We start from the raw sequence: 20693 nt of genomic DNA, 5'->3' as shown, positions 1-20693 counted from the left end.
TGGCTGTTCAGCCCACTGATTCTCCTAGGCAAAGGTCCCTGTCAAATTCCCCAGAACCTAGGAGGAGGCATACTGGTAGCCCAAGGGAAGTCAGTGGGGTCTGCCCACGAGCAGCGACTCAGGCGATTCTGTTGACAAATCTCTGGTGCTTCCAGCTCTTGGGAGTCCTCTCCCAGGCGCCAGTGGCGATTCCATGACGAGTCCCATCCATTGAAAAGCAGGGCTCATTAGTTGTCTCCCTCTCCAGTCCCCTGTAAAAAGGCTAGCCCTTTCCAAAAAGAACAGCCTTCGTGTAGTTTTTGGGACTCTCCAGAGAGATTCCCTCAGGATACAGCAGGAGAGGGACGTCGTAGTGAGAGGATCGCATCATTTAAGTCTTAAGTCGTCGTCAAGAAACTAACTCTGGCAGACTTTCGGAGGTGTAGAGTACGGGGAAGAGTGAACTTCCGGAGATGTTATCAGCACCTGTCCACACCTCTAATGCTGAAGGACAGGTAAGGCTCCCACCAGTGTCTCCTGTAATTCACAAGACTCCTGGGATACTGGTTCAGTGTTTGGAGTATGAGAACCCACCGACTCCTGAGCGCCCATTGACGCCACAGTTTGCCCACATGCCAGAGCATCTTTTGGCGCCCGAGACTTCCGCAGTGACACTAGAGCAACCTTTGGCGCCCAGGAATACAGTTGCGACCGAACATCCACTAGCTCCCGAGTGCCCACTAGTGCTTAAGCATCCACAGCCCAGGTATACATGCAACCAAGTCCACAGCTTTGGGCTTACCAACAGGACCTCAGGTGATGGCTGCCCCCGATCCTTCTCTGTCAGCCATCCAAAATAAGTTAGACAGCATTTTGGGCTTTATTCAATCTGCGGCACCCCCAATCCAACCTATAGAGACTTTATCACCTAATTCTTCAGCCGAAGAAGAAGAAAAAGGAGAAGAGGAGGATAAAGAGTCTTTACTCACTGCCTACAAAGCCTTGCTTTTTTATTTTGTAGAAAATTTTTCAGATTTGTTCTCACCAGTGACTCCCACGTCGCCAGTGTCTTCTTACATGAGAGACAACCAGGAAGACTCCAGGAAATTACCCAAACCAGTACTGTCCTTTTCGGCTCGAAAAGCGTTGTAAGGAAATTTAACCGTTTGGTTTGATGGATGAAGAGGGATCAACGGCAAAGTTTAACCTTCAGCTTCCCTCCTTCTCGTCTTTCAATGAGGAGACATTTATGTTACGAAACTGGAGAAGCTCTCTCTTTGGGTGTGTCTGCCTCCGCCCTGGGAGACTTCTTTCCACTTATTGACTCGGCGAGAAGATAGGCTTTCAGCTCGGCCAAGATCATGTTTACGGCGTCAGAATTAGACCACCTAATTAAAAATATCTGTAGGGTATTTGAAGTTTTTAGTTTCGTGGACTGGACAGTAGGAGCCTTGGGACGTAAACTCAAGAGTTACTCCATGTTGAATGAGGAAGCTTTTGCAGACATTTTGGGAGTGATCTGTTTAGATAAGGGGATTAGAGAGGGATCTGCAGAACTAGTTTCTCTCTTCATGTTAGGCATCCTAAAGAAGAGAGAACTGTGGTGTTCTTTTACATCTAAGGGAGTATCTCGTACTTAAAAGTCTTTCACTGTATTCGCCCTTGGATAAGAAGCACCTGTTTCCAGAGGAGACAGTAGTGCTAGTTGCCTCCGAATTGCAGAAGAAAGCAACACAGGTTCATCTAAACGTACCAGAGAAAATATTCCTAGTGTATGTCCCTCGTCAGTCAGCCGAGGACAACCCTTATGGGGCAGGGGATTCGGTAGATATTTCCCAAGATCAAGGGGTAGAGCACGCTTCACTTTTAGATCTATTAAAAAATCCTCAACCAACCCCTCGACCAAGAAGTAGTGTATCAGTCCTTCGTGCACCAGTAGGAGCGAGACTCCATCAATTTTGGGAAGAATGGGAAGCAAGAGGGGCGAAACCTTGGATCGTAAAGGTTTTAAGAGAAGGATACGATATTCCATTCAAGAGAGAGCCACTGTTATCAGGCTTTCCGATAGCTTTGACAAGTTACTCTGAAAAGTCAAAGAAATTTATCGCCCTTTCGGGAGAGGTTTCATCCCTCTTGCAAAAGAAAGCAATAGAGTTAGAGTTAGTAGAAGAGCCACTAACCCCAGGTTTTTACAATCTTCTGTTTGTTGTGACCAAGTCATCGGGGATGGAGACCCGTATTGGACGTAAGCACTCTGAACCAATATGTGTAGAAGACAGTTCAAGATGGAGACGAATCAGTCTGTTCTTTCATCAATCCGTCAAGGGGATTGGATGATCTCCATTGATATGGAGGACACATATTTTCACATTCCAATACACCAAAAAAAAAGAGGTTTCTGCGTTTTGTCTTCAGGAACAAAATATACCAGTTCACAGCACTGTGATTTGGGCTTTCAACCGCACCACAAGTGTTCACCCAAGTGCTAGCTCCCATTGCGAAATGGTTTCATCTAGTTGGGGTAAGGATATCCCTTTACTTGGACGATAGGCTTCTCCGGTCACAAACAAAGGAGAGGTGCATGGAGGACCTTCAGAAAACCCTGACTTTAGCTCAGGAACTAGAACTTTTAATAAACAGACGAAAGTCGCAGTTACTCCCCAGTTAGGAACTAGTCTATTTGGGGATGAGGATCAACTCTTTGAGTTTTCGGGCTTTTCCATCCCCACAAAGAATCGAGTCGTGCCTACAAAAGGTAGAGAAATTTCAAGTTTTCCAGGAATGTTCTGCAAAGGAATGGATGAGTCTTTTGGGCACATTATCCTCAATAGTACAGTTCGGGACACTAGGGAGACCGCATATGAGGAACCTACAGTTCTTCCTCAGGGCGAACTGGAACATAAAGAAGTTTCTGGACTCTTTTATGTTCCGTATCACACCACCTGCAGTGGTGGAAATTAAGAGACAGACTTGCAGAAGGGAGATCCCTCCTCCCAATGAGCCCCAACCTAGCATTCTTTTCAGACGCATCAGATCAAGGTTGGGGAGCAATTCTGGGGGAAAAGGAAGTACTCTCAGGCATTTGGAATGCACAACAAAAACAGTGGCATATAAATCAGAAGGAACTGACAGCCATCCACTGGGGATTGCTGAAGTTCGCAACAAAGTACGTAGTGGTGATACATTCAGACAGCACGACAGCGCTCTCGTACATAAGGAAGCAAGGAGGGACACACTCGTTTTCTTTGCGAGATGGCAAGGAGCCTGCTGTTATGGGCGAATTGGAATCATACCACATTAATAACAAGGTTCATTCAAGGAAAATTAAATGTACTCATGGACAAAAAGAGCCGTAGGAGGCAAGTACTTCACATGGAATGGATGATGAACCCAGTGCAAAACTATCGTCTCCCCTTTACTGTTCACCAGCCCCAGACCCGAAAGCATGGTCGACAGATGCGATGTTTTTGGACTGGTTGAACAAGGACCTGTACGTTTTTCCTCCATTCAACAAATTCGGAACACATTACAATGTTTTGATGACTCTCATTGTTCCATTCTGGCCAGTGCAGGAATGGTTTCCAGATCTTCTAGACCTTCTAGTGGATTGGCCAAGGTTACTTCCTCAGAGAACAGATCTACTCAGAAAACCCCACTTCAGAAGGTTCCATCCAGTACTATCCACTCTGTCCCTAACGGCGTACAGACTGTCTGACAACTTGTACGAGCAAAGGGGTTTTCAAGATAGTGGCGAGAGCTATCGCTCAGTGCAGAAGGAAATCCTCAAGTAAAGTTTACCAGGCAAAGTGGATTGTGTTTAGAGCCTGGTGTAAAGAACATAATGTTTTGTCTTCTAAAACTACTATTACAGAACTAGCAGATTTTCTATTATATCTGAGAACAGATAGGAATCTGTCTACTGTGACTATCAAAGGTTATAAGGCAATGTTGGGATCTGTTTTCAAGCACAGAGGATTGGAAGTATCGACGAATAGAGATCTTGCAGATCTCATTAAATCCTTCGATATAGAAAAACCCAAAGGTTCAAAGATATCTTGGAACCTAGATGTAGTACTTAAGTGGCTGTTGGGAACTCCGTGTGAGCCGTTGCAAAGAGCATCATTGAGAGATTTGACGAGAAAGACCCTATTCTTAGTAGCAATGTCTACAGCTAAAAGAGTGAGTGAAATAATTGCCATGGACAAGAGAATAGGATTTGCACAGGGTAATGCGGTTTGTGCATTAACCTTGGGGTTTTTAGCAAAAAATCCCAAGGTTTTTTGGCTTCGTTTGTTCAGTATCAAAAACCTCTCAGACTTAGTAGGACCGGAAGAAGAAGAGAGGTTACTCTGCCCGGTCAGAGCTCTGAAATGTTATTTACAAAGGACAGAGAAAATTAGGGGCCTGTCCGATTGTTTATGGTGTTCGGTAAGGAATCCTGCACGCCCGATGTCTAAAAACTCCCTGGCATTCTTCTTACGTAGTGTAATTATAGATGCTCATTCACAAGTGAAAGAAATTGACCTTAATAAACTTATAGTGAAAGTTCACGAGGTAAGAGCAGTGGCAACTTCTCTCTTGTTTAAACACAATCTCTCTCTGGACTCGATTATACAAGCAACCTATTGGAAATGTAAATCAGTGTTCGCCTTGCATTACTTGCGTGATATTGAAACAGTCTATGAAAATTGCAGTACCCTGGGTCCATATTTAGCGACGGGCACAGCATTGGGTAAGGGTGTGTAGGAAGTCATACCTTCCTAACCTATCTCTGCGCCTTGAATAAGGTGGTTGAGTTTTTAGGGGAGCCTGGAGGTACTATGGATGTACTAGGAGTAGTCTTCAGTCAAGTGTATAGTCGAATATGAATTTTTTGATTGTGGTGAAGGTGATATGTTTTTACTCTGGTAACATGATGTTATTTGGTACTGTGCCCTGGGCAGGGGTATCCTTTGGTTGACCATGCTAGCCATGGACATTCGCTATACCGCCACATCCCTATGAGTCAAGATGAGCGACTTCCAGAAGCAGTAATCAACTGTTCAGCTCTCTTAACAGGTTGGGAACCAACAAGCATCTGCATGGATGCTAGCACTAAGTATATATTTTATATTTATTAAATTTTAAAAGTTGTGTGCATATCCATGGATCCCACCTCCTACAATGTGGGATTCAGCTATGTAACTACTTGGAAGTTGCACACATAAAAATGACATTTTTATAATAAAAATAAGATTTTATGTATACTTACCAAGTAGTTACATGATCAAAGCCCGCCCTCCTCCCCTCACATGGATAATAGGGCATAAACAACTGATTTTTGTACGGTGTTGGTTCCTCACTCCCCCGATAGTGTGGGGGGGGGGGGGGGGGTATCACCTGACCAAAACAAACTAGCGCTACCGCGAATTTCAAAAATTCTAGCTTCCGACAGTTTTAGCTATGTAACTACTTGGTAAGTATACATAAAATCTTATTTTATCATAAAAATGTCATATTGGCAAAATTGGGGAAAATATATAATATTTATAGATGTATGTGTGCATGCATGTATACACAATATATATCGAAATGTCTGAATCTAGATAGCCAGCAATAATGTTTAATTTGCTTCATCATATGCCTGCCAGTGCATACCACCTGTACGAAATGTTGCTCATCTGCTATTTGTGTGCAAACATAAAAAATGAAGCAGGTGGTTTTTTTGGCACCTCAGGTTCAAAGTGGGACATCTGTGGTGTCCTAACACTCCTGTTTTTTGAACAATTAAATGTCCAGTTCAGAGACCATGAATGTCAGCTGGATATGGGCGATGGGTTTGTGGTGAAACAATACACATTAAGAAACTGTTTTTGGTAAATCCAATTAGAGTTTAAGATTGTTAATTCTCCTACTTCATTAAGCTATTCAATGGTAATCAATCAATCTTAATCAGGTACCGGCCATTGGCTTGGCATTGTAATGTATACATTTCATTACATAAGGTGGTCACCTGAAATGCTTTATTCTGAAAACCCAAGGATTTCTTGATATAACTCAACATTCTCAATAAATTATTATTAATAGTAGTAGTTCAGTATAAGTATTACTGTTGTTGATATTTAATTTTAACTTATCCACTTTTATAAATTGGGAAACTAGGTACAAAGGGGTTACCTCCCCCATTACATTTAACAACGTCTCCTTACACTCGCAACATCCACACTAAATTGCCTTTCGCAACACCCAAGGATGCTCGGATGCAGGCCCCCTGGATCTTGTTTGACCTTCATACATTCTTTCAGTTACATCGCCATTCACTTCTTCCAAACCACTTTCATTTAAACTCCCATTATCTTCCTCACTACCATCCTCCCAAATCCCATTCACTACACCAATATCTTCTAACTCTGGTTCCAACATCTCCCCTATTTCAGCTACCAAACCACTCAGTTCATCCATACTTCTGTCAAACCCCCGCAAAGACTTATCCATCCTATCAACTACCTCCTCACTATTCAGTTTCCTTCTCATCGAAGTCTCATTTGTCCCTGTCAGCTCAAACCCACATACACTACAAGTATCATTCATTTCCTCAAAGTCATTCGTAGCACACGCTTTAGCAAGCGTTTGCACCCTACCACCAACCCTCTTACCATGCCGTTCACACTTTTCTCTTCCACTTCCTCTCTCCACACACTTCTGTTTTCTTCCATACTCAACCAACACCAACTGTCGATCTCTCAGACCCATTTGTCCACCGACAGTCAGCTCATACTTATTCACCCTCAACCACTCACTCATCGCATTCTCCCGAACATACTGTGGTACTTCCCTCCACTTATGGAGTTGGTTATGGTGTGCCCTAACCTCATCCATTCCCCCTCCTACTCACAATTTCCCCAAAACATAACTCAATCCACTCGGTCCCACTTCCAAAACCTCAAAAGGCCCTTCAGATTTTTCCCTTACTTTATTCACATTCATTCTTCCCATTTCAACCACCTCTTTCAACACCGTATCCCCAATCTTAAAACTCTCAAACCTTTCACTTGCTTTCTTCCACAAATCCCGATCACCTTCTGACAGACCCAACCGCGGCCTGACAATCCTTTAAAAATTCAACACATATTTACAAGGGGACATACCTATGCTCTTCTGCAGTGTGGCGTTATATACCCACACTGCACGTTCTACATACATATCCCAATCGTTGTCGCCCTTACTCATCATTCGCAAAATCTCAGTCATCGTCCTAACAGTCCTTTCAGCCAAACCATTTGCACCGGGCATATACGGAGTAGAATACACATACACAATACCCCATTCCTTCAACATTTCTTCAAATTCCCATCCCACAAACTCAGGCCCATGACCACTCAACATTTTTGCCGGCTTACACACACACACATGGGCAACATCACTTGACCCATCATTCGTGCAACAGTTTCACTCCTCATATCTGTGATGGGAACCACATAGGCAAATTTGCTCATGTGATCCACCATCACAATCATCCCCTCGTGTCCTCTCGCAGTCCTAGGCAAAGAAACACAATCAATCACAAGCATTTCAAAAGGCTCTTTCATCTGCAATTGCAACACAGGTGGACTTGCATGCACACTGATACTTTCCCCTCTGACAGTCTTCACATGTGACAGCCACATCCATACAAATCTTATTCAACCTAGGGGCAAACAATCTTTCTCTCATACATTCCCACAACTTATTTTTCCCCATATGCCCAAACCGAACATGCACCAACAAACACATACTCACAGCTGACTCAACAGAAAACACCGGCACATACACTTCCCTGTCATACACCCCCCTTCGTGATGTAAAAAGTACATTATGTTCTTACACATTACAAACCGTTTAGCAACCCTCTTATATACATCCAACTCACATGGCCAATCTTCCAGACGCACTCCTCCTAAAACACATTGTCACAACATACTTATCTCCAGGCACTTATCTTGCATTTCCTCAATCTCTTTCTCACTCAACAGATCATTCTCACTCCTAGCAATATCAATCATACCCACAAAGTTTGCTACAAATACATTACTATCTTGAATCCTAGCTACTTGACTGCCCCCCTTTCTAAGAATTCCATTTCCTATATCTACGTCTATATCATGGATCCTCAAAAAATCTATCCCTATTAAAAAGCAAGATGGCATATCATTTTCTCCTATAACTATAAAGTTATGTATTACTTCAAGATCTCCTAACCTAACCTTTAACCGTACCTCTTCCCATATTAAAACACTTCCTTGTCCTAACCCATGTATTCTTACACTTGTACACTGCCTTTTCACTTCCCAATCGCATCTCTCAAGTTCACTCACCACTGACTGACTCACCAAGGAAACTTGTGCCCCTGTGTCAACCAAACTACAGTACTCACTATCACTTATTCTGACAAACGTCACCATTTTCCCTCGAGTCCTATGCATACACACGTTCACTGCCACGTCCACCTGGTTATCCACATCACAGTCCTCCTCACCACATTCATCCTCCGCCAATTCCCCATTTCCACAAATCTGACTCAAATCCCTGTTCGCCTACACACACTCGCCACATGACCTTCCATCCCACAGTCAGCACATTTTGCACGTTGTTCTTTACACATCCTAGCATGATGCCCGTTCTTCCCGCAGTTGCCACAAACACTTTCATACAGGTACCCCGACATCCACTAGCTATGTGCCCTGCCTGTCCACACCTATAACATTTAATATCCCTCTCTTTCTTACACTCGCTCACTAAATGCCCCGTTTGCCTACACCCGAAGCATGCTCCTAACACCCACCGACATTCATTCTTCCTGTGTCCTGGCTTTCCACATCTACAACACCGCTGCTCTCACTCACAACTAACTGACCCTACTCTTCCAACACTCGCACTCCTATCTCTTTTAGGGCTAACTACACTCAAGTTACTTGCCCTAACGCTCCTATCTACCACTCGCTCTGCCATTTGCCTCGGCCCTTCCAAAACTGCCTCCCTATAGCTTTTAAACTCTGGTACAACCTCAGCTACTTCAGTCCTAACACTAACACTTCTACTCTCTTTCATACACCTATCTAACTCGTAATCTTCTACAATTTATAAAATGTCGTTCCACATCAACCTTTCATTCATCCATCGCATTTTCTCCTTATGTTTCAGATTTATAAACTCAAATACATTCTCTGGTACAGTCGCCAACAACTTGCGCACTAACTCCTTACACTCATTTATCCCTTCTTCCCCAAACTTTTTCCTGGCTAATGTTTCTAACCTGCAGACATACATTGACAACGACTCACCAACATTTATTCTTGCCTCTTCAAAATCATGCTTTCTCCTAAATCTAACGCTACTCTTTATCCTCTTTGCCTGTTCTACAATCCTGGCTTTCACACTCACACTCTCATACGACACATTCCCTACACTCATCATTACCCCATACATACTCAACAAAAATCCTTTCAAAAAGCTACCTAACTCTCTTGCCCAGACTCTCGTTATCACCATACCTAACCTCACAATACTTCTCATTTTCCCTAAAAAAGTCCATTATGTCCCTACACCATATTCCTCGTATTGTGCACATCGGAGTACCTCTCTCATATACACAGCCTTCCGTACTTCCTGCTCACTCTCACTCTCACTTCGCTACTTCCATTCGGACCCTTCTTTCCCTCTTCCGAATACAGCGAATCCACTTCCATACTCATGTCCATACTTTTGATAACGCTTTTCTTACCCTTCTTCTTTCTACCCACCTGTTTCCACTCACCGCTATCTAAATCACTCTCAGCCCTTTCCCCAATGTATTCAGTCCTAGTCTCATCCTGACTGTCACCCTTACTAACCTTCTTTCCCTTAGTCTTCTTCTTTTCCTCAGCCCTCTTCTTATTCTTGTCCTCAGTTTTATCCTTATCCTGTGTCTTCCCCTTCTTTCCCTTACCTAACACAACTAAATCACCTTTGTCACTCGTACTCTCATCCACTCGTTCTTCCACTTTCTTTACCACTCCTGGCCCGTCACTAGACCCAGTAGGCCTACCTCCTACAGCTCCCTCTCCCACGAATCTCTTCATCATTTCCTGCATCATCTCTTGCACTCATTCATCATTACCCCAAATTTTTTGCCCATTTTCTCAACCATTCTCTCTCCTGCTCCTTTCACTTCTTCTTTCATTTCCACTTTTGCACTCCTTAGCATTCCTCTCATTTTCTCTAACTCGCTCTTCAGCTCCTCACACTCTACCTTCAACCTCACATTCTCCACTTCCAATCTTTCCTTAGCTTCCCTCGCCAACCGTAACTCCTTCAGCCCTTCCATCCTCACTTTCTCTACCAATCACACAACCCACCACACCAATCGTCCTGCAGCTGCTGCACCAACAGTCCCTGTTCGGGCGCCAAAAAATATTGTGGTGGGATCACAAGCTCAAAAAGCAAAGGCGCACACACACCACACACACCCCCCCCCGACATAAACTTAATCTATCTGGCTACCAAACTCACCCTCAATCACACTTTCATCTTTACACTACAGAATACAGCAGGACAATTGACCCATACCCACACACAGAACAAAAAAAAAACACAAACACATGTACTTACCCAACTCCAGACACTCCAGGCTAGGCTGTGCTGTCTGCTGGATATAGGCTAGCTGAGACACAACCACCGCCGACAATCCCACCACAAACCAACCAACCAAGAACCACAACCCCACAACAACTTACAACCCGACAAGTCACTGAGCTGAAAAACACCAACAGCTCGAATCAACATGACAACCACACGACTTACCCCAGCACAACAACCCGCCAACACCAACACTGCCCCAACCACCACTCACAGACACCGAAAATACACTACCGACATCTTCAACTTCACCACAACCAGACAGACACACGCGCAACAACTTTACAACACCAAAATCCATCAAACAACACAAAATCAACTAACCACCAATGGATAACTGCTGCCAAAACCAACTCTGACTTCACTAAACGCCTTACTCCCGTAACACACTCCCACCACTGATATACACAACAGAGCGCCACAACAGACACATGCTTCTGACCACCATTTAACCACTCCCATTCATTCTTCCACCATCTCTCTCTCTCTCTCTCTCTCTCTCTCTCTCTCTCTCTCTCTCTCTCTCTCTCTCTCTCTCTCTCTCTCTCTCTCTCTCAAAACCCTTGGAGATGTCAAATATATAACTACTATCATTACTCCTCCATGCTAACACTCCTGTTTTTTGAACAATTAAATGTCCAGTTCAGAGACCATGAATGTCAGCTGGATATGGGCGATGGGTTTGTGGTGAAACAATACACATTAAGAACAAACCATTTTTGGTAAATCCAATTAGAGTTTAAGAATGTTAATTCTCCTACTTCATTAAGCCATTCAATGGTAATCAATCAATCTTAATCAGGTACTGGCCATTGGCTTGGCATTGCAATGTATAAATTACATTACATAAGGTGGTCACCTGAAATGCTTTATTCTGAAAACCCGAGAATTTCTTGATATAACTCAACATTCTCAATAAATTATTATTAATAGTAGTAGTTCTGTATAAGTATTACTGTTGTTGATATTTAATTTTAACTTATTCACTTTTATAAATCAAATATATTAAATCTTCCAATACTTTTTCAGGATCCTCCTCTTTGGCGGGAAGAGACTGTGAATGGTTGGTCTACACCACAGTCTCCAAGCACACCAGTGACTCCTGGGAGTGCTGAATATGGGAGGAGCACAGTGCCTTTTGGTTTTTATTCTTCTTTAGAACGAAGTGATAGCAATTCTTCTAATAGAGTGTTGATGGACATGTCCCCTGAAAAGGATGATCAACATGGGTGTGATAATGCGGAGGGAGACACCGCCATGAATTCTGATAGTTTTGTAACTTTGTCATCTCCTTCTGGTGATTATTCTCCAAGTGCTGAGGCTTCAAGTAATTTAGATCATGCCAGTAAAAACGAAAACTCTTTTGCTGATACTAGTGCCAATGATTCTGTATTAGAGAAGGATGCAAGTTTCGATGAGCAGAAATCAAGGAAGGCTGCTGTTAAAACGGGGAGCACTGCAATTAGAAGACGACCTGGAAGAAGAATGAATAAAGCTAGAGTTAAGGTAGGGTTCTAAATGTCCAGTTTATATTAGTGATGTAGATATATATAATTCTAACTGGTCAACGCATGTACGTATTAGAATATGATAAATAATTTTAATAGGTCAAAGTTATTAGGAGATGGGCAGGTTGGTTGTTATATTTTCTCTTTTCTATTTCTCTTGCCAATTCTATAACGCTTATTCACTTTGTTGTTAAAGTTTGAAAAAATTTAGTGGAGTAAATTGAAAGGTGACTTGGAAAAATTTCTTTTTGTGGAAATATGAAGTGGTTCACTTATTGCTTCTAAATTGCGGACTGTAATATTTATTTATGCATACCCTTCAAAACAGTAAAATCAAAGAACTTCCAGCAAACCACTGTGAAGGTGAAAATCTTAAATATGAACAGAATTTTAGTCCTTTCTAAAGGTGAAAAGTTTTTTATTATCAAAAAGGTTAATATGTACTATACCTTTCCGCATGGTTTCATAGACATTAAACTTATATGGTCAATGAATTCAACTGCTTTTTAGTATCACTAGAATGTCTAAAAGGAAAAGACAGAAGATCCTCACTTTTTCAATGGGAAGATTTCAGGAAATGGAAAATCTGCAGATATGCAAAAATCCCCTCTAAAAATGTTTATGACTGCCAAATACATTGTACCCCCTTAAACCAAAATGCTTATACCGATATACTCGCATGTCATGCGACTTTTGAAGACCTAATTTTGAAGCTAATTTTAAGGGGGTCATATCATACACGAGATATAAAATTAGTGTGTAATACTCACATACTAGTATCATTTGATAAAATACAAACATATTGAATATGCATCTTTTCCATGGATTTTTTAAAAAGTTATGCTTTAATTCACTGCATCCAATAATAATGTATGTATTTTCATATTACTATTGTTATATTATAAAATACATATTACTATTGTTGTATTATAAAATTCAAACATAGCAATCAAAGTTTTGGTTTGGAAATCAGCTGAGGACAATTGCGAGGTAAGTTTATTTTGCGGTATTGAAGTCATATCAGAGTGATTTTTTTGCTTCTAGTTAGTGTAAATGAGTCTCAAGATATTCTGTTGATATGGGACAATGTTATTTTACGTAATACAAAGTGTTTTCAAGGTAAAATATTACTTGAATTCGTATCGTTGTGAACGAATTTTAGTAATTTTTTTCATTAGTAGATGGCGCTGAGGGCATGTATATTTTGTAAAAAATCAGCAGATTGCATTCAATATTTTCACTTGATATCATCAGAATACTATGGGCTTTGCTTATTTATTTTTCATTGGAGTGAACTCAGTAAAATGTGTTCTTCCATGCCAAATAGTTCTGATTAAAACACATTTCTCTCAAATTTTGTTTACGGTTGAGTTTGATGGTACTATACCAAAGTTTCCACGTTGCCAATGCACGATAATAATCGTTAGCAGATGAACATTCTTTCCTCACCTTCAGCTACAACTAGCAGCTTAAATTTAGCAGTATATGCCCTTGCCGATCTTTAATCCATGGCGAATGAGGATATAGTAATGTAAAAATATATCAGTCCTATTCTATTTAACGTCATTTGTAACATAACTACGGTAATTTTTTACTGTCGTACGATTGTTGAAATGTGAGCAAACCGCAGTAGTTATCGGATTCAGTTGTTCATAGCAAATCAGCTGTTTCTGGCTGTATGTGTTTACACAAGTATAACATAACTGATGGTACTTTTAGCTTTCGCTCTTACATAACTGATGGTACTTTTAGCTTTCGCTCTTACTATTTTAACTTAACTAGAAGATGGGATAGATAAAGAGATCGATGAAAAGGGGTTAGCCTAACTAGAAAATGGGATAGTTAAACGAGGAAAAGAGGTTAGCCTACTATAGTTTGGTCTCAAAAATTAAACTCACATGTTACATGAGATAAATAATCAAATCATTGTATTAGGGTGAAAATTTGGGGGTCGCATGATATGCGGATTGCGTTTTACATAAGTGTATATGGTGATTGCCTATTGTTCATACTCGAACAAACCCTCTGTCTTAACAATAGAATAATTTCTAGCGCCTAGCTGAATCCGGTTAAAAAGCAGATGAAAGCAAGGAATCCTGTGATATCTGGCAACGCATGCGTAGATCGGGTGAAGAGTGGTCAAACGCTGATCATCTACGCCTGTCTTTTCTTAACCGCCTGGGCGAGAGTTGTGTTTTTCCTCTCTTGGCCTTTTCCCGGTTCATTGCCCATTTCATTTCCTTTAGTGTGTGTGTGTGTGTTTACCTGGTATTATGGCTTCTTCTGCTCCTTCTCAGCGTCAGCGTATGTGCCCCGGAGTTCCTGTGTTCTCATTTTTTTGGCTTCGTCAGAGACAGACCCTCACATCACATGCAGTAGGTGTTTGAATTTTTGTACGATTACGAATCCTCGTACGGAATGCCGGGCATGGCCTAAGGAGCAGTGGAGGAAATTTTATGGTAAGAGGGATCATTGGTGAGTCTCCACTCTTCCTACTTCGGAGGGTTTTGCACCTATTCCCGATGTTTCGTCTTCGGCAGTAGTCAACCCCCATAGTAGCGTTGTCCCTGCATTTCCTTCCTTTTCTTGTGACATCACTCTCATCGATGATGCATCTCCCAGTCGCCTCCTCCGATCGCCTCACTTAGCCGTGATGTCATCACTGCTGCCCAGTTCGCAACATCTCCCTTCCTTGTCTTCGGAGCCTTCTCTGACACATCAGTCCGAGGTTATATGCCAGGCAGTGCTTCAGAGGCTGGACTTTGTATTGGATGTGAAGTTGGCTGCCTTATTGGTTGGGAGGACTGGTAGGAAATGCGTTGCTTCGTCCCCGCCTTCCGAAAAGAGTGCGCCGAAGAAGCTAGTGCTGTCTTCCTCTCCCTCTTCCCCCTCTACACCTCGTCGGCGTATTAAGCGTTGGAAGGGTAAGGACTTTGCCCTTCCTTTGCCGTCAAGGGAGGAACAACGCGGACATGTTCCCAAGAGTGCTGTGGTTTCGGGCAGTGTTAGTGATTTGTGTTCTGCAGGGGTTGCTTCGCCGCCGAATCTCGAACGTGCAACCACCCCACCCCCCCTTCCGTCCTTGCACATCGCGAGCGTGTTGCAACCTCCCCTGCCCGTGCAGGTGATGTTTGTGCTCCTTCTTCTCCAAGGCCTATTTGTCGCCGTAAGGATCTGAAGGCGCCTGTCAAGAGGTTGAAGGTAGTGAGCACAGAGGTGGTGCAGCTGGAGTGTTTGTCTGCCTCTCTAACTGGTGCTTCCAAGCCTTCGACTATAAGGGATTCTCCGTCAATCTCGAGTGCTCGAGTTCCCCCCCTCCCATCTCACGTACGTACGGCCACCACACCCGTGTCCGTTCATGGACGTCTGGAGTCACCTGTTGAGGTAATCGATGTACCTAGTGTTACAGTGAGTCCGTCTCGGAGGCTGACGCTTGGACCCACCCCAGATAGGTTAGTAGGGGTTTCAGACTGTTTGGCTGCTAACCCTTCTGTGAATTTTGGTGAAGAAGGCGCGTTAGAAGAGCCTACATATCCTTCTTGTCGTCGGTCGCTGGTGCCAGAGCAGGAGGAGGGGTACACGCAGGAGTTTCTGTCTTCCTTTTCAGAAGTTGTTGATCTCATTCATGGGTTCAACAATTTGGAAAGTAGGACTCAGGCTCGGTCGTCTTACACTCCCTCTTGCTTGGAAGCCTTTGTGGGAGCTACTCAGGACCCCAAATCATCTCTTCAGCTGCCGTTGTCAGGGCACGTTCAGTCTGTTTTGCAGAAGGTTAACACCTCTGTTTCTGACCGGGACAGTTCACTTCGCTCTAGAGGCTCTACCAAACTATTACCCCCACCTCTCACAAGACATAGGAAGTACTATGCTACGAGCTCTGCATTTTTGTTGTCAAGCCACCTTAACCCAGACGTCATTTGCCTGAAGCAGGGATTGACTTTGGAACAGGTGAGGTCAGTGGCTCCTTCCTTGTCTCCGCAAGATGCCTTATCTTTGGAGTCTACGGCGGCTTCCATGTTGCAGACGCTTTCTTGGCTGGACCTCTGGTCTGTGGTGATTGCCAACATAGCTTCTGACAGGTCCCCTGAAAGGTTGGTGAGTGCCGCCTTGCTTGCCAGTCTATTGCAGTCCGGGGGCAAGGAGTTTTCTTATTTGGCTCACCTCAGTGCCAATTTATGGTCTAATCTTCTTCTGGTTAGGAGGGAGAGGTCGCTCGACAGAGTCTTTGCTGGCCTTGAGGAATGGTGATCTGTTGGAGTCGCAATTCTTGTTTCCACGGACAGAACTCGAAAATGCGATAGACTGACGCCGGGCTGACACCAAAGACCGACTGGTGCACCAAGCCGTGTCTAAATCAGAGTCCCGTCCTCGGAGACGTCTGTCCCCTCCTCCTCCCCTGGTCCAGCAGCAGTCGAGGAGATCATCACCTGATAGGTCAATGAGGACCTCGAGTTTGGCAGGGCCTTCCCATTCGACACAGCCCAAGTCTCAAGATCAACGCCCCTTTCACTCTCGTTCCTTTAAACCAAGAAGAGGCCCCAGGGGCAGAGGTCAAGGGGGCCGTCGATAGTTTGGGTGCCTCTCCCTCTCCTGCGCCACTGGTGGGGGGGTGCCTGGCTGGCCATTGGGCCAAGTAGCAGAGTTATGGGGCGGAGAAGTGGGTGGTAGATGTCCTTCGGGTGGGATATGTGTTGCCATTCGACTTCTCTCCTCCTCTGTCAGACGCAGCTCAGGTAGAAGTATCCCCCAGATACTCTGAAGTTCTTCGCTCTTCGGAGGAAGTGCAAAAAATGCTGGACAAGGATGCGATAGCAGAAGTAGTGCGTCCGTCCCCGGGGTTTTACAGTCACATCTTGGTGCCCAAGGCGTCGGGAGGATGGAGGCCTGTGATCGACTCATCCACCTTGAATCGCTTCATCAGGAAGACATGGTTCAAGATGGAGACTCCGCGCTCGGTGTTGGCAGCCGTGAGGGAAGGCGACTTCATGTTGTCGATAAACTTGAAGGACGCACACTTCCAAATCCCTGTTCATCCCACGTCCAGGAAGTTCCTTTGCTTGGATGGCGGAGGGGTAGCTGACTCCGCCAGCTATGGAAGGGGAAGGGGTATCGGTCGGTCTTACATGCTTTCCCCGTTATGTATCATACTCCCTTCGTCTGCTGACGGAGCGCCCGCTTGCTATCCAAGCGCCCCGGTGGTTGGCGGAGGGGTTCACGACGGAGCTACACGCTCCAAACTATTTCATTTAATTTATTTAGTTTTAATTATGGGTAATCCTCTCTCGTTCTCCGGCGTGGTGTACTACTCCTTGAAACTCATTTATGGGTGTATAAAAGGTATCTAGTTTACCTACTCTCCTCTCCGGTGTACACCGGGGAAATTTCAACCAGTTACCAGGTCCCATGGACCTTCTTCCACACGGATTACAGGGGGGATTATGCCCAAAAATTTTTATGCTACTCCGGCATGCATCGGAGCATCATAAGTGGTCCTGTTAGTGTATAACGTTGATACTTATGTATCTATCCACTTACAGGCTACTAACTGTCAGGAGGCCGGGTGCAACGCCGTCCTCCAGGACCCCTGCGGGCACGAGGTCTGTAGGTCCCATGCTCCCTGTGCGGTCCGCCATAACGACTTGATCGTTTGGCACCACGAAGCCTGCTCCATCTGCTACGAGCTGGTGGAACAGTTTTCGGACGGAGTAAGTATATACCGGCGTGGGGTTTTTTCTCTTTCATGGTATGTACTATCACATAAATTTGTGTTATAATGCTATATGATTATAAGTGTCAAATGTTAATGATGCGTCCTCGGGGCTTCATTGTAAGGATTACAATGACCCTCTCTTTCAGGCTGCCGCCGTTAAGGACGCCGCGTCGGCTACCCTGAGAGCCTGGGTAGGTGGCTTCGGCAAGAACGCGCTGAAGGGGCAGCCGTATATCTTAGACAAGAAGATGGCTGTCCAGATCTTCCCAGGCGGTAAGCCGACTGGGTATGTGGACGATCGCCACCATCCAGCAGCAGGTGGAGGAGGCCAGGACATCTCATTGGTTGGGGTAGGTTTGTTAGGCGCCCAAGGGCTTCCCTTGGACGCTTCTGGATCTTCACCTGTCCCTTCCTCTTCTTTGCTCCAAGGCTTCACGGGATCAGAGATCCCCGCTAGGACGCCTACTGCCTCAGTAGTCCCCAAAGTGAAGGGGCAAAGAGAGCAGAAGACTTCATCTTCTCGTAAGTCTCTGGCTCACCATCCCGGAGCAGAGAAAGCGAAGACCTCTTCTTCGCACTCAAAAGGGTCAAGAGATAAATTCTCTAAAGAGAAGGTCCGCGCTCCTGCCAAGCCAGTACCTTCTTCCTCTGCCGGAGCTCCTCCGGTGACCCCTGTCGGGGCCAGTCCTGTTGGTCCCTTCGATCCTGTTGCTTTCACGGCAGGGGTCATGCAACAGGTAGGAGACATGGTCGGATCTTTGGTGAATACCAGATTCAATCAAATGTTTGCACAGATCTCAACCACGTTGACTCAGTCCGGCCAGTCGATTCAGAATATTTCTGATCGTCTGACGGACCAGGGGAATCGGCTGGCAGGGCTGAGCCAAGCACCTCAAGCCGTTCTCCCTGTAGCAGGCGCCGGAGTTGCCCCGTTGCCTGACTACAACACCCTTCCCGCCTTCTCTATGAGCAATCCTTGGAGGGTAGCAGCCTTTGCTCCCTTCAAGGACGGCATGATCTCCATCCCGGACTATGGAACTCGTCGTATCGAGGACTTCGAGTTCCATCCCGCCGGCCTACAACCGCCTTTCATGGGATATGCTAGGCTAACGGAGGCAGCCTTGAACAGGGAAGACAAGATCCCTAAGGAGACTGTTTTGTACAGTCGTGAGCAGGCTCAAAGGGAGTGGGTACGTTGCCTGGAGGATTGGGACTGTACCAACACCAAACTCCAGGCATTTAAAAGCCCTTTCACAATCTTTGCTACGGAGGAGGAGGCACCACTCCCCTTCACAACAAAGATAGCAGAGATCACCATACAAGCTGCCATGAAGGATGAACCTCTTCCTCAGCTTAGGGAATCAGACCCGACGTCCCCTCTCTTTCCATCCTTTGGGGAACTCTGGGAAGACCTACCAGCAACATTCACGGTAGGAAAACTCAAACCAGACTGTGCCATGGATCAGTTCGGTGAGAGACTCCCTAGGCTACCGGATAACCTTATCCAAGCCGAATTCAAGGCGAGGACAAGGTTAGGCAGAACTCTGAATTCCCTAGTAATGACAGAAGTTGCTGTATTGACTTACGGAACGGAGCCTCTATTTAAGCTCCTAGCAAAGTCTCAAACACAAACGGTACAGTCGGATCTGTACGAGTTTGTGGTAGCGAGACGGAACTGTAGGAAACGTCCTGCAGGAAGCTACAATTCGGCATGAGCCGAATAAGCTGCTTTCTTCAACCATCTGGGGGGCTGACCTCTTCCCAGAATCAGCTGTGAATGAGGTGCAGCGTGAGGCGACCAGGCTTAACCAAAGCCTTAGGGCTCGCTAGGGTCTTTCCAGTAAGAGGAAACCGGAGAATCCTCCTGCTGGCACTAAGAAGCTGAAAAAGACCAAGAAGTTCCCGTCCTATCAAAAGCAGCAGCAGCAACATTTTGTTCAAGCAGTTCCGGTCTCTCAACCCGTGCAACCGGCAGCTGCAAAGGGTCAAAATCAGCCCATCCTCCTGTTGGCTCCACAAAACCAACCCTCGACCTCCTACGCGGTTTCCCCGGCTTTCAACCCTGTATTTGAAAGCCAGGCCTTCCAAACCATTAATAGGTTTGCAGGGCTAGGGGTACCTTTCGTCAGAGGGGTGGCGGAAGGGCAACCAACAGGGGGAAACACTTCCGTGGAGGGCGCGGAGCACGCCCTGCACAACAACAGTGAGATCTCTCAGGTAGGAGGGAGGCTGTTCCTCTTCCGTCACAGGTGGGGGTTCAGCAATTGGGCACAGAGCATTGTGTCCAAAGGGCTGGGATGGAGTTGGATCAAAGGTTCTCCTCCATCCAAATCATTCCTTCAACTACCAACAAAGGAATTGACAGATTATGCGAAAGAGCTCCTTCAGAAAGGGGTAGTGTCAAGAGCCAAGCATTTAAAGTTTCAAGGACGCTTATTCAGCGTGCCAAAGAAAGGCTCATCAAAAAGAAGAATAATCTTAGACTTGTCCCGGCTAAACTTATTCATTCGTTGCGACAAGTTCAAAATGCTGACCATCTCGCAGGTGCGGACCTTACTTCCCCGTGGGGCCGTCACCACCTCTATCGATCTTACAGACATATACTATCATATCCCAGTCGCGAGACACTTCCACCCATACCTAGGCTTCAGGTTGGGACACCAGGCATTCTCTTTCAAAGTGATGCCCTTCGGGCTGAATGTAGCCCCCAGGGTATTCACGAAAATAGCGGAAGTAGTAGTACAACAACTGAGATCACAAGGGATAATGGTAGTAGCATACCTCAACGATTGGCTGATTTGGGCGACAACCGTCGAGGAATGCCTCAGAGCCACAGACAAAGTAATCCAGTTTCTGGAACATCT

The 20693-nt window shown here is 44.9% G+C and overlaps 1 protein-coding gene across 1 annotated transcript in view; it reads left to right on the top strand.

The window, feature by feature from the left end:
• LOC135212120 (ras association domain-containing protein 4-like) overlaps positions 1-20693 on the top strand; it is a 199274-nt gene that overhangs the window by 140649 nt on the left and 37932 nt on the right. Inside the window, exon 6 of the mRNA XM_064245518.1 lies at positions 11641-12117. Coding sequence (XP_064101588.1) covers positions 11641-12117 — 477 coding nt within the window. The remainder of the gene's footprint in view (positions 1-11640; positions 12118-20693) is intronic.

Source organism: Macrobrachium nipponense, chromosome 40, assembly GCF_015104395.2.
Source record: "Macrobrachium nipponense isolate FS-2020 chromosome 40, ASM1510439v2, whole genome shotgun sequence".
Classification (NCBI taxonomy): Eukaryota; Metazoa; Arthropoda; class Malacostraca; order Decapoda; family Palaemonidae; genus Macrobrachium; species Macrobrachium nipponense.
Note: the sequence above shows the minus strand (reverse complement) of the source record. Positions and strands in the feature narration are given on the sequence as shown.